This window comes from Anabrus simplex, chromosome 2 (assembly GCF_040414725.1).
Source record: "Anabrus simplex isolate iqAnaSimp1 chromosome 2, ASM4041472v1, whole genome shotgun sequence".
NCBI lineage: Eukaryota > Metazoa > Arthropoda > Insecta > Orthoptera > Tettigoniidae > Anabrus > Anabrus simplex.
In genome coordinates, this window is record NC_090266.1 from 407,405,093 (window position 1) to 407,418,530 (window position 13,438).

At 37.5% G+C, this 13,438-nt stretch overlaps 1 protein-coding gene across 2 annotated transcripts in view; it reads right to left on the bottom strand.

Annotated features, from left to right (window-relative positions):
• Positions 1–13,438, bottom strand: part of LOC136862860 (uncharacterized) — a 142,022-nt gene that overhangs the window by 12,202 nt on the left and 116,382 nt on the right. For both annotated transcript variants that reach the window (XM_068225801.1, XM_068225802.1), the window contains one exon: positions 11,055–11,226. In XM_068225801.1, coding sequence (XP_068081902.1) covers positions 11,055–11,226 — 172 coding nt within the window. The remainder of the gene's footprint in view (positions 1–11,054; positions 11,227–13,438) is intronic.

A 13,438-nucleotide genomic window follows, 5' to 3' on the forward strand; every position in this document is an offset into this window, starting at 1 on the left:
GTGTAGGTGCTCACTAAGGGAGGATATTTGGATATTCCATCGCTAAGGGGGTGAAAAGGTGTGTGTGTGTGTGTGTGTGCGTGAACTTTTAAAATGAGATATCTATACCTCAAAAACTTAAAACTTTACAGACATAAAAATTGGTATTTGGAATCTTCTTTAAAAATAAAGAAACACGCATTTGGGGGAAGATCAACTTGGTAGGGGGGGATGAAAACGGAGATGAATTCCTTTTACAAGGATATTATATCTCAAAACTGAAGATGTTACAGTCATTAAATTGGTATTTGGAAGCTCTTTAAAAAAACGGGTACTATTTGTTTTTGGAAAATTCACTTGAGTGGGGAGTGTGAAAGGAAGTAAAAAAATTGAATTCTTTTTCTAGAGCAATTTATATCTCAAAACTGAAGGTTACAGACGTGGAAATTGGTATTGGAATCTCCTTTAAAAATAAAGAAACACACATTTTTTGGCTGGGGGGGAAACCAACTTAACGGGCAGTGGAGGAGTGAAAAAGGACTTTAATTCTTTTCATGAGGACACTTATATCTCAAAAACTGAATGTTACAGACATAAAAATTTGTATTTGGAATTTTCTTTCAAAGTACAGAAAATCCACTTAAGGGGGTGAATTAATTGAAAAATTAGTTGAATTCTTTGTATGAGGATACTTAAAAACTAAAGATGTTGCAGACGTGAAAATTAATATTAAGAATCTCCTTTAAAAATAAACATCCATTTTTTGGGGGAAATATATAGTACGCGAACCTTCTCTTGAGCCCTGAGCTCCATAGTACTGAATGGGAACTAGGGCTCAAGAAAAGGTTCGCATACTATACTTGGGGGCAGGGGCGGTGAAAAAGGAGTCTAATTCCTTTTTATGAGGATACATACATCTCAAAACTGAAGATGTTACAGTGGTGATAATTGGCATTTGGAAGCTCCTTTATAAATAAACAAGTATTTTTGGTTTTCGGAAAATTCACTTAAGGGGGGAGGGTTAAAGGAAGTGAAAATATTTAATTTTTTTAGGCAGAAACTTATATCTCAAAAACTAAAGATGTTAAAGACGTGAAAATTGGTATTTGGAACCTCCTTTTAAAATAATGAAACACACACTTTTGGGGAGGGGGAATCAACATAACGGGTAGGAAGAGGGGGGGGGGGGGGTGGTGGTGGTGGTGAAAATGGAGTTGAATTACTTTTATGAGGATACTTGTATCTCAAAAACTGAAGTGGTTACAGATGTGAAAATCTCCTTTAAAAATAAAGAAGCATGCATATTTTTTTTTTTTGGAAAATCGACATAAGGGGGGTGGGGTTGAAAATAAGTAAATAAGGAGTTGAAATATGTTTATGAGGATACTTTATCTCAAAAACTGAAGCTGTCACAGACGTAAAAGTTGGTATTTTGAATTTCCTTTAAAAATAAGAAACGCGTATTTTTTTTTTTTTGGTTTTTGGAAAGTCCACATAACATTACATGTAATAAATATCATTTTTGGTCCGTATTGATGATGTAGATTGAAATAATAACATTAAGTTATTTATTAGACCACCTAATCAATACAAAATCGTCTTGGATGATTTACATAAATTTGTTAGCTAATGAAGGCGAAACATGTCATTAGCTAACAAATTTATGTAAATCATCCAAGACGATTTTGTATTGATTAGGTGGTCTAATAAATAACTTAATGTTATTATTTCAAAGTCCACATAAGGCGGGAGAGGGGTGGAAAGAAGTGAAGAAGAAGAAGTTTAATTATTCTTATGAGTATACATTTATCTCAAAAACTGAAGTCGTTATAGATGTACAGACATGAAAACTGGTATTTGGAATCTCCTTTAAAAGTAATGAAACAAGTATTTTATTGTTTTCAAAAAATCTATTTAAGGGACTGAAAAGAATTGGAAAAGCGGGTGAATTTTTAAAATGGAGAACCAGTATATCTACATTATATGTCAAAAACTTAACGTTAGAGACAAGAAACTTGGTATTTGGAACGTCCCTTAAAAATACAGGAACATGTACCTTTTTGTTTTCGGAGAAGGCACTTAACGAGGGTGAAAAGAAGTGAAAAATAGTTGATTTTTTTATGAGGATACTTATATCTTAAAAACTGAAGATGTTACAGACGTGAAAGTTGGTATTTGGAATCTCCTTTAAAAATAAAGAAACGTGTATTTTTGTTTTCGGAAAGTACATTTGATGGGGGCGGGGCTGCGGGAAGAACTGATCAAGGGGTTGAATTCTTTTTATGGGGATACTTACGTATATCTCAAAAACCGAAGATGTTACATGTGTGGGAATAGGTATTTGGAATCTCCTTTAAAAATAAAGAAACATGTATTTATTTTTTCGAATTGAGAGAGGACTGTTTCTCACATGTACAGTTCTACAGTATGTCGCATTGCCGTCTTAGCCCCAAAAGGTAACACCCCAAACATGGTTTACAAAGAATTCCTGGGGTAAATGAAACTCAATTTTAGGGTGAGTTTTTATATTTTAGGAATTTTCAGATAATGTCTTAGTACAATGCCAAAGAACGATTACTTTGATCAAATTACGAAATCAATGCGAGTGAAGCCGTGGGTAATTGCTAGTATATATATATAACAACTTGTCCTGACTGACCGATTCATCATCGCCGAGCCAAAACTACTGGACATAAAGAAATGAAATTTTGGGGATAAATTCATATTACAATGTAGGTGCTCACTAAAGAAGGATTTTTGGATATTCCGTCACTAAGGGGGTGAAAAGCGAGGTGAATTTTTAAAATGAGTGTATCCATATATCGAAAACTGAAAAGTTTCAAGACATGAACTTTGGTATTTGGACTCGCCTTTAAAAATAACGAAACACGTATTTTTTGTTTTTGGAAAATCCTGTTAAGGGGGTAAAAGAAAAGAGGTGAAAAAGGGGTTGAATATCTTTTATGTGGATACTTATATCTCAAAAACTGAAGATGTTACAGTCATGAAAATTGGTATTTGGAATATCCTTTAAAAATAAAGGAACACATTTTTCTTGTTTTTGGAAAATCTACTGAAGGGATGGTGAACAGGAGTGACAAAGGGGGTTAATTCTTAAAATGAGTATATCTCAAAAAGGTAACACAGAAGTGAAAATAGGTATTTGGAATCTCCTTTAAAAATAAACACACATTTTTCTGTTTCTGTAAAATCATTTAAGGGGGTGGGTAGGGTGAAAAAAAAAAAGGTGAACTTACCTGATTTCTTTTTATGGGGATACTTATACATCGTCAACGGCCGTAGCCGTGTTGAAACACCGGATCCCGTGAGATCTCCGAAGTTAAGCAACATAGGGCGTGGTCAGGATGTGGATGGGTTGCCGCGCGCTGTTGGTGGGGGGTAAGGGAATGGAGGAGCGGAAAGGAACTGGCCACCCTACCGCACGTAAACTCCGGCTCAGGAACACCTCTGCGGAGGTTCGGACCTTCCTTCGGGCAGAATAACCCTTACCTACCTACCTACTTATACATCGTACTGAAGATGTTACAGACGTGAAGACTGGTGTTTGGAATATCCTTTTAAAATAAAGAAACACATATTTTTTTTGTTTTCTGAAAAATCCTCTTAAGGGGGTAAAAAAGGCGAGAAAGGGGTTGAGTAACTTTTTGAGGATACCTATATTGCAAAAATGTACTAGCTGCTTTACGTCGCACCGACACGGATAGGTCTTATGGCGACGATGGGACAGGAGAGTGCTAGGAGTGGGAAGGAAGGGCCCGTGGCCTTAATTAAGGTACAGCCCCAGCATTTGCCTGGTGTGAAAATGGGAAACAACGGAAAACCATCTTCAGGGCCACCGACAGTGCGGTTCGAACCCACTATCTCCCAAATACTGGATATTGGCCGCACTTAAGCGGCTGTAGCTATCGAGCTCGGTATTTCAAAAACTGAAGATTTTACAGTCATGAAAGTTTTAATTGGACTCTCCTTTAAAAATAAAGAATTTTGTATTATTTTGTTTTTGGAAAACCTACTTAAGGGGAGGGGGACAGGACTGACAAAACGTAACATGTTACAGACATGAAAATTGGTATTTTTAATATCATTCAAGTACACAGCAACACATACTTTTTTCTTTTCGGAAAAACCACTTGGGGGGGGGGGGGGGGGGTAAAAGGGACTGAAAGAGGGGTTGAATTAATTTTATTAGGATACTGGTATCTCAAAATCTGAAGATATTACAGATGTGAAAATTGGTATTTGGAATCTCTTTTAAAAATAAAGAAATACGCATTTTTCTGCTTTCATAAAACCCACTTAAAGGGGGTGTAAAAAGGACCAAAAAGGGGTTGATATATTTTTATGCAGATACTTATATCTCAAAAACTGAATATGTTACAGACATGAACATTTGTATTAGGAGCCCTCTTTAAAAATAAAGAAACGTGCATTTGTTTGTTTTCGGAAAATCCAATTACATTTTTTTTACAAGTTGCCTTACGTCGCAATGACACAGATAGGTCTTACGGCTACGATGGAACAGAAAGGTCCAGCAGTGGGAAGGAAGCGGCTGTGGCCTTAATTAAGGTACAGCCCCAGCATCATCCTAGTGTGAAAGTGAGAAACCACGGAAAACCATCTTCAGGGCTGCCAACGGTAGGGTTTGAACCCACTATCTCCCGAATATTGGCTTCATTTAAGCGACTGCAGCTATCGACCTTGGTGAAATCCAATTAAGGGTGGGTAAATGAATTGAAAAATGAGTATAATTCTTCGTATAAGGATACTTACAGCACATCACAAAACGAAGGATGTTATGGACGTGAAAACTGGTATTTGGAATCTCCTTTAAAAATAGAGAGAAACACATTTTTTGTTGGTCCAGAGGTGGGAATCAACTTAAGCAGGGTGTAAAAGGAGCTGAATTCTTTTTATGAGGATACAAATAAGAAGTCGATTAAAAACAATACACCCCTAAGTGGTTTTGAGTGAGGGATGAGGAATAATGACAAAATATACGTTTATAAGAAACTATTTGAATTACGAAGTTAAAATTTCAAATGATATTCTAGGCGTTAAGTAACAGAAGGTTTGAAACAAATATAACCCCTCTGAGAGTTAAATGGGGGTTTAGATCTGTAAACAAATCTATTAATTCCTTCCTCTGAAACAGTTTAACGTACGAAAACAGCATTCCAAATAGCGGTATATGTTTTAAATCCTAGGTGTGAAATTGGAAATATTTTTAAACATTCCACTGCTAAAGTGTCAAATGAGGTTAGCTCCGTAAACTAAATTATTCATCCCTCCAAAACCGTTTGGCGTACAAAGTTGTAATTTTACGAGAAGGGTCTTCTTTTATGTCCTAGGTGTTAAATACTGTATACTTCAAAACATTTCTCCTCGAAGAAGTTTAGATGGTAGTAGACTCTCAAAAACACTATATCCATTCTTCTGAAACAGTTTCAGGCAAAAACTTATCTTTTTAATGAAGGGTGGTCTTCTATACCCTAGTGAACCATATCGTCATATGCTTCATAGGCATAATTTTAATGACACAACACTGTGGGCTTATTGTGCAACATGGCTTTGTGTGGGAGTCGTTTGGAAGACGGTTAGATACCGGACCGCACCAGCAAGAAGATAGTAGCGAGTACAAAGCTTCAGACAATGACTTGAACGTTGTTGCTGGGAACGGCCGCAGCACTCTTTGTCCAGCAGGTTTCGAACTCGGCCAATCACGAACTAGTAGGAGGACTCTGCGAGCTGACTAACCGAGATAGCAGGATAACCAACTTCCTAACAGCATGTCTGAACCAGTATTATTTATGGAAATAATCTGTCATTGCGCCGTTATTCCACAGTTCTGATGTGTCCAGTAAGACAAGTGTAATTTTTCTGATCCCTGAAGATATATTTGGCGCCTACTTAAGGCCAAGATATATATTTCGCATTATCAACGGCTTTTCATTCAAACTGAATTGCCGCTCAACTGCCGCTCTATTCATCATTTTTCTCTTTGCTATTTTTTTTTTTTGTTAGATGGGATTAAGGGTATGTCAGTGTAGATATAGGCGTGTTTGTGTGTTTTAGTGTATTCCATTCTGTGGTAATTATGCAAGTTCTGGTCGTTATTTAGTTAGAGTCTTTGAATGAAAGTTGTCGAGTCTTTATAACCACGAGAAATGCGGGAGCGTCGTCTCATTCTTAGTCTGAATTTCTGTAACGGTTATAAAAGTGACGCCAAGTGCGGGAGTGCCGTATAATTATCTGACACTATAAGGACGGTAAATGAACGGTGATATTCGGTGCCGCCTATAACCCGGCAGATAATTCACGTCAGGTATTTAAACTATTGTAACGATTCGCGTGCGTGATCGTGAGAACTTTCGTACACGTATCTGTTGCTGTGCCGCGTCAAGGACTGATTACGTCTGGGCCGAGGTGCCCTTAAATTAATGGTGAGCATAACGGACTAATTTTCACTTGCATGCTGTAGTCAATTAATGGCCAAGCATTAAGTGCGCGATCTTACACATGTGTGTTACTAGCGGTGAAGAAGTGCTTAAATCCACTGCTTTTCAGGAGCAACCCCAACCAGAACTATGGAGGCAGCGCCAAGGGTCGATGGAGTAACTTCCCACATCCTGGAGACTGACGTGATCATGGCCTAAGTTCGTGGCGACGCCTGTGGCCATGTAATCGTCACGAGTGATGAAGCCGACGCAAGCTAAGCTTGTCATTTTTTTAGCATGCCTGGGGTGATAGTTACGCACTAGTTTAGTTCTGTTGTAAATAAATACTTTAAAAGTTAATTTTCAACCAGACGGCACAGTTGTTTACAATTCAATTTAAATTTAAATATGTACTGGGCTGATGCATGCCTTTATTTTTCTCTTTGCTATTATTTTTTGTTAGATGGGATTAAGGATATGTCAGTGTAGATATAGGTGTGTTTGTGTGTTTTAGTGTATTCCATTCTGTGGTAATTATGCAAGTTCTGGTCATTATTTACATAGGCTACACGCCGGTGGTGTCATATGGGAAATCCGTTTACAGCAGTCGTTTTTATTTCTTTTTTTTTTTTTTTTATCATGCATGGGAATTTCAGATGTGGTCCGGAAACAGGATCGAGGAAAAATTTAACGTTGCTTAGTTAGAGTGTTTGCTATACTAAGGGAAGTGGGACAAACGGTGAAACAGCTGACCAGCCGAATAAGACGCCAGAAGTGCAAGTTAAAATATATGAATTCTAATCTGGGGCTGGTTAAGATAAGCCGTGAGAAATCACAAGTGTAGTGATGTATAATTTAGGGGATGCTAGACAGACATTTGTAGGAGGCTGGAATTGCTGTAGTCATGACCTGCAGAGGGTAGAGAACCCATACACTGCCAAATGCAAGGCCCGAGTTGATCTCAGGATTTATAGAAAGTGATGTGTGTATTCATATGAAAGAGGCTGAAGCCCTTATTGACGTGCATTTGTTTATGTCAGTGAATTGAGATCACAGGTCATTTTATGTGAGAAGCAGTAATAGAGCTGCGAGTGTTGTGAATTTATCCCTGTCTTTGAATGAGAGTTAGCAGGTAGTGATGCACTCCTTTTCTTGAGAAGTTGAGCGTACCTACCCAAGGCCATTTTTGTAGAGTGCTAGTTGAACCGTTATCCGTGTTCTCCCCAGACAATTAGGAAGGTTACAGGTCTCAGCTGTTTGTGACAGTGAAAGTGCCCCGGAATAGATATATGTATTTTCAAGCCTATCTGGTTTGATTTATGATTTGTGGGAGATTGTGATGGCAGATTTTTTTTTCTGTTTTGCTTCGTTCTTTGTAATATGTGTCGATGAAATCAGCGTTGTATTAGATTATTTTTGTGTGTTTAATTAGCTCGATGTCTAAATAGATGTTCGCTGGCATTCATGCCATTCAATTTCTGTGTGCGCGGCCAAACATTTAGAGCCTGGGTAGCTGTAAGTGCAGCTCAGTACTAGCGTTGCATTGAATTGTCTTTAATTTTAGTAATGTAAATATGTATACATTGGATCGATTACCAGTATGATTAACTATCTACCGTGGTCGTGTAAAGACACTTTTCGAAGCGCATCCCATATGGGATTATGACATTGAAGCGAAGTTTGCGTCGACTTAATTTAAACAAATGTAATCATCCGAAGTCACTCCGAAGTCGTGTGCTTTTTTATTAGGGCCGAGTCCCTTGTGTAATAATCTTTGTGTTAAAGATGGACATGTGTGCGGCACATATTTCTCTATTTTTATTGGCCATCAGGCTTTATGTTGTTTTTCATTTATGTGGTGTTAGCGAGCAAGATAAATGTCTTAGATTAATAAATCCATTTTACCCAATTTCTTTCTCTTATTCACGTAATTTATGTACCCGTATTCCTGTCATGTACCTATGGTATTTAGCTCATGGAGAGATTAGATTATTAGCTGTGCCCATATTTTTTTTTCGAACGGTACCGGTAACCATGCGCTCTTGCGCGACTAGCGCGGGATATTTTGAAGACAGGTATGGTACACTAGATGTTAATAAATATTCTTCTGCCCCAACTTTCGTGTAGTCCCCACCTGCATATTCGAATGGGGAACTATTTTATCTGTGGAATATTTTACCTGGGAGGAAGCCATCATCTGCACATTATTCATAGAGACACAGCTGCATGTCATCGGGTGTTAGTTACAGCTGTAGTTTCCCATTGTTTTCAACCATGTAGCAGTATCAACACAGCTAAGTCATGTTAAATTTTATTACTTAGTCAATATCAGTCAATCATCCAGACTGCCACCCTTGCAACTTCCGAAAGGCTGCTACCTCCTCTTTCAAAGAATCATTCGGTATTTTTTTAGAATTTGTTTTACGTCGCACCAAAACAAAGAATCATTCGTCAGTGTGGTCTCTTGACAAATACCCATCGGATATGGTAAGGTCACGTGGCTTGGAGGGGAGGATCTTTAATATACGAGGGTCGAGTCATATGTCATGGCAACTATTTCTTTTCCTCGCGAACAGGAGACAACTCGGAAAATCTAAGATATGCATTTGGAAATATAGGGCATGTATTTATGCATAGTGCCTGAAGACAAATTCTGACTTCAGGAGATTCTTGTAGGAAACTGACAGAACACGGGCCATTGGCAAACATTGTTTTATTATTGTATAGACAGCAAATACACAAGAGTACGTAAAAAGGACAGTTCTCCACTGGTTACAGACCTTTGAAATAATCACCCAAGGTTTCCACTGTGCGTTGCCAGCGGTGGGGCAGGCGCTGAATACCATTCGCTGCATGTGTATCGCTAATGTGCGACACCTCTCTCCGAAATGCTGTTACGATGTCCTCTTTGTTAGCAAACCGTTGTCCACGTAATGGCTTCTTGACTTTGGGGATTAGATCATAGTCACACACCTAATACTTCCTGCAGCTCTGCATAGCATTAGCGTGCATTTCTGCCGCGGAGAACTGCTATCTTAATATACGATCCTTGCTCCTGCTTGTTGACTTCCATTCTGTGATGCTCTCACTCACACACTGAAATTAGGGGCATGCATAGACCCACACTGTTGTTTACATACACCATCTAGTGGCATCATACGCAAGTACATACCATACATTTCCAACTGCATATCTTAGATTTTCTGTGTTGTCTCTTGTTCGCGAGAAAAAAAAATAGTTGCCATGACTCATGACTCGAGCTCTGTATAACCTCTTATTTCATGCAAAAAACCTGGTGTGCTAGAAACACCTATTTTTACGAAATCATTTGAGAAAAATTTAAAAGTAGACAATGGTGTAATCAATGTGGTGAGGAGCAAGATTATAGCAATGACAAAAAAACACAAAATGCTATAAAAATTAGTGACAATCATACTGCAGTTGTGGAAAATTTCAAGTACTCAGCAAGGGAATTAATGGCGAATTAAAAACTGGATATGAAAATCGGGAGGAAGATACAACTTTGAATTGTTTTCTATCACAGGGTAGGGAATCTACTACGGAGCAAAGATATACAAAGATATATCAATGAAGGCTAAGGAAATAACACACAAGGCAAATTACATACCAGTATGATATTTGAAAGCATGACATGTCCAGCAACAAGGAAAGGCAAATATCAGGAGAGGGAAGCAGAAATTAAATTTTGAGAGGTATGTTACAGAAGATATGGAAAAACAGGGTGAGAAATGAAGACACATGATGAAAAACTGACAAAAATGGAGAAATATTTTATCCCGAGGTATTATAGAAATATTAAATTCATGAATGAAGAAAGAATAGTAAAATAAACTATGGAATTACAAATGAAAGGGAGACGAGAGAGAGGAAATCCAGATTACAATGGATGGACCTGATTAAGGACTGCACAAAACAACAGGATCATGAATGGAACATAGTGATGGATGAGGAGTGGTGGAGAGAGAGCGTGAAATGGAAAGGAATGATATTCACCCAGATCCATCTGGATACAAGATGCTGTTTCTGACAATGACGACGATTATCCACTCTACCCAGTTTAAGCCTTACTGTGCTCCCCAACACTTTGGTGCCATTAACTGCTGTATGAAGTTTGTATATTTTTACATATATGATCATATGGTCGATGACGACAATATTTTTTAACATTCCAGAAATTGCTAACAGTATTAAGAATATGCCTTCGTAATTCAATTGTTCCTAAAAAGGGCTCTTTGGGTTAGCTATGTTGATACTGCTACTGGCTGAAAGCAATGGGAAACTATCACTCACATTATCGACAGAGTCTATATCCCTACCTTAGGAAATGGAGACATGTTCAACAAGTTGTGCTTTACAGCCAGCTGGCGATATACACCGTCCTGTTCTCTGGTATCATCATATTGAACAGTTCTTCATGATAGTCTTCCAAAGATGTCCCTTCTTCAATGTTCGTAAGGGTAACCAAGCCACTAATTTATCATGACAAATATCCATTGCATAGTGTGCAAGGACAAATGCTACATTTTGTGAACAAAGGTTCATTCTTGATTTTATTACTTAAACATTATTCTGATCATTCTAGTGAGTTAACAAACTAACCTGATTTAAGGCAACCTTGTTCACGACTAGGGACAAGACAAGAGAAGGAAGTTTTCTTGGCAGCTGCAGAAACCTTCACTTTCAACTTGCAGCGTCCATTTGAAGACAAGAGATTGCAATCTTGATTGTTTCCAATATAGAAACATTGTCCCTTCAAGGCTTCTTCCATAACCTGAGAACACAATGACAATAACACAAATGAAAAAAGTGCTGGTATATTTATACACACAAAAACACTACTTCCTGAAATTATTTTCAATTAAGAAAATAGACTTCAGCAGTAGTATGAATAGGCAAAAATTGCAGCAACATTATATGCTTAAGAAGTAGATTATTATTATTAATATCTTCAACACTAGAAGAGGAAATGGAGACTTGTTCGTCAACTTCCGATGTTGAGTCTCTGTAAATGTAAGAGTCCTGATACAAGAGACTACATTGGATCAGAAACAAGTTTCTAACAGAATATCCTAGCTTTATTTGAAACGAGCGAATTTCTTTTAATTGCAGACTCCTACAGATAGTTAAAAAAGCAATGGGGTTCTAATGTTGATGTATAGCAGAATCTCATCTCATTGGAACTAGGTCCTTCAAACCTTCTCAGAGGCTGAGGTACAGTATATGGATATCTTTGCTATACAGTCTCATGGAGCTAGCAACTGATACTTATTCTTACAATGAATAGACAGTGACACAAGAAGCAAAATCAAACTGGGTTTAACGATAGACCGAAAAATAAAATACTGAGTCACAAACTGAAGATGCTACGGTCAACACATGATCCCATTAGAGCCCATTTCCATTCTTATCACATTCCGTCCAGAGATTTAAATTCTCCTGTTCCCTACACAGAATGCACTACAAGCACCTCGGGCACAATCAATCAACCACTACTAATCTGCATTTAGGGCAGTTGCCCAGGTGGAAGATTTCCTATCTGTTGTTTTCCTAGCCTTTTCTTAAATGACTGCAAAGAAATTCGACACAAAGCATATCTGCATGTGAGTGAAAGGTTAGTTTGTATTTACCTTTCGTAAGAAGAACATGGCATGTTTGTGAGGTGCAATGTGTTACAGTGGTGGATGAATTAGACAAATTACCGTATGATGTTTTAAACATTTGTATGTAGTGAAAATGCACCAAGCAGTCATTGGCAGATTATTTTGGAACCACCACCAACTCAACATCTGGCTGCAGAACAGATGAATGTACAGTTATTAATAATAATAATAATAATAATAATAATAATAATAATAATAATAATAATAATAATAATAATAATAATAATAATAATAATAATAATAATAGATGACACATCTGATAGTAAACTGATGACAAAAACAAAGACAGTGATTTCTGTGACAATGTGTTACGTTTAGGGATGATGATGCAGTAGGTTGTATAACATCTACAGTGTGTGCAGAAAGCAGTGGTTTAACAAAGGCTACGTTCCGTCACCACCAAAATATGCTCCTATTGACTTTCCAGAAGGGTATATGTTGGATGCATAGAAGCTATGGACCAAGCAGCCACACATAAAAGGAAATTCTAATCCTATTTCTTGTTGTCCTGGAAAATCAATTGACAGTCATCGACTATGCCTTGATATTAGAACAGGTATGGAGAATACATGCTTGGTTACGAGTAGACATCTTGCTTAGTTTACAAAAGGAGTATATCTTTTACCCCACCTATTATTCAATACATTTAATACCACGTTATGTGGTTAAATAAACATAGAAATTCTATATTTTAAGGGGACATGTTTTGCCCTTCTTTTATTGGGCATCATCAGCCTTGTTTATTATAATTTATAAAAATTGAACTGTGATTTCTTAAGGTTAAAAACACTAAGGAATAGTAGTTATCAAATATGATGTTGGGACATGACATATATAACAACTCTTGTCTGGCACTGAAGTGGATCTTCTTTGTAAGAAAATTTGAGTCTATGTTAGCTTGAGGCAACTGTCAATACGAGTCTTCAATACACTAGATTGGTTGAAACGGTGAGGTTTGATTTTGTTTATTTTGCAAACAGGAGCTAAAGAATATTGGCCAGGAGAAAAGGCAAAAGTTTTAAATTATCTTATTAAGTTGGTTGATCCATAAATTATCGTAAAGTAACCAATGCATAAAAGATGTTGATGTGCTGGTTGAAGCTGCATTTGAGACGAGTATATCTGGTATTTGACAGATATGTTTGAGTGTCTCATGAAGTGTAGTCCCTTTAGAAGATGTAGAACATCGTGGAAAAGGATGTGGTTATATTATTCGCCATAACAATGTCTATCTTAGTGTATTAGCAGCGTTGGTCTGTAGAAAACCGAGTGAGCTGGCCATGGGGTTAGGGCGTACAGCTGTGAGCTTGCATTCAGAAGATA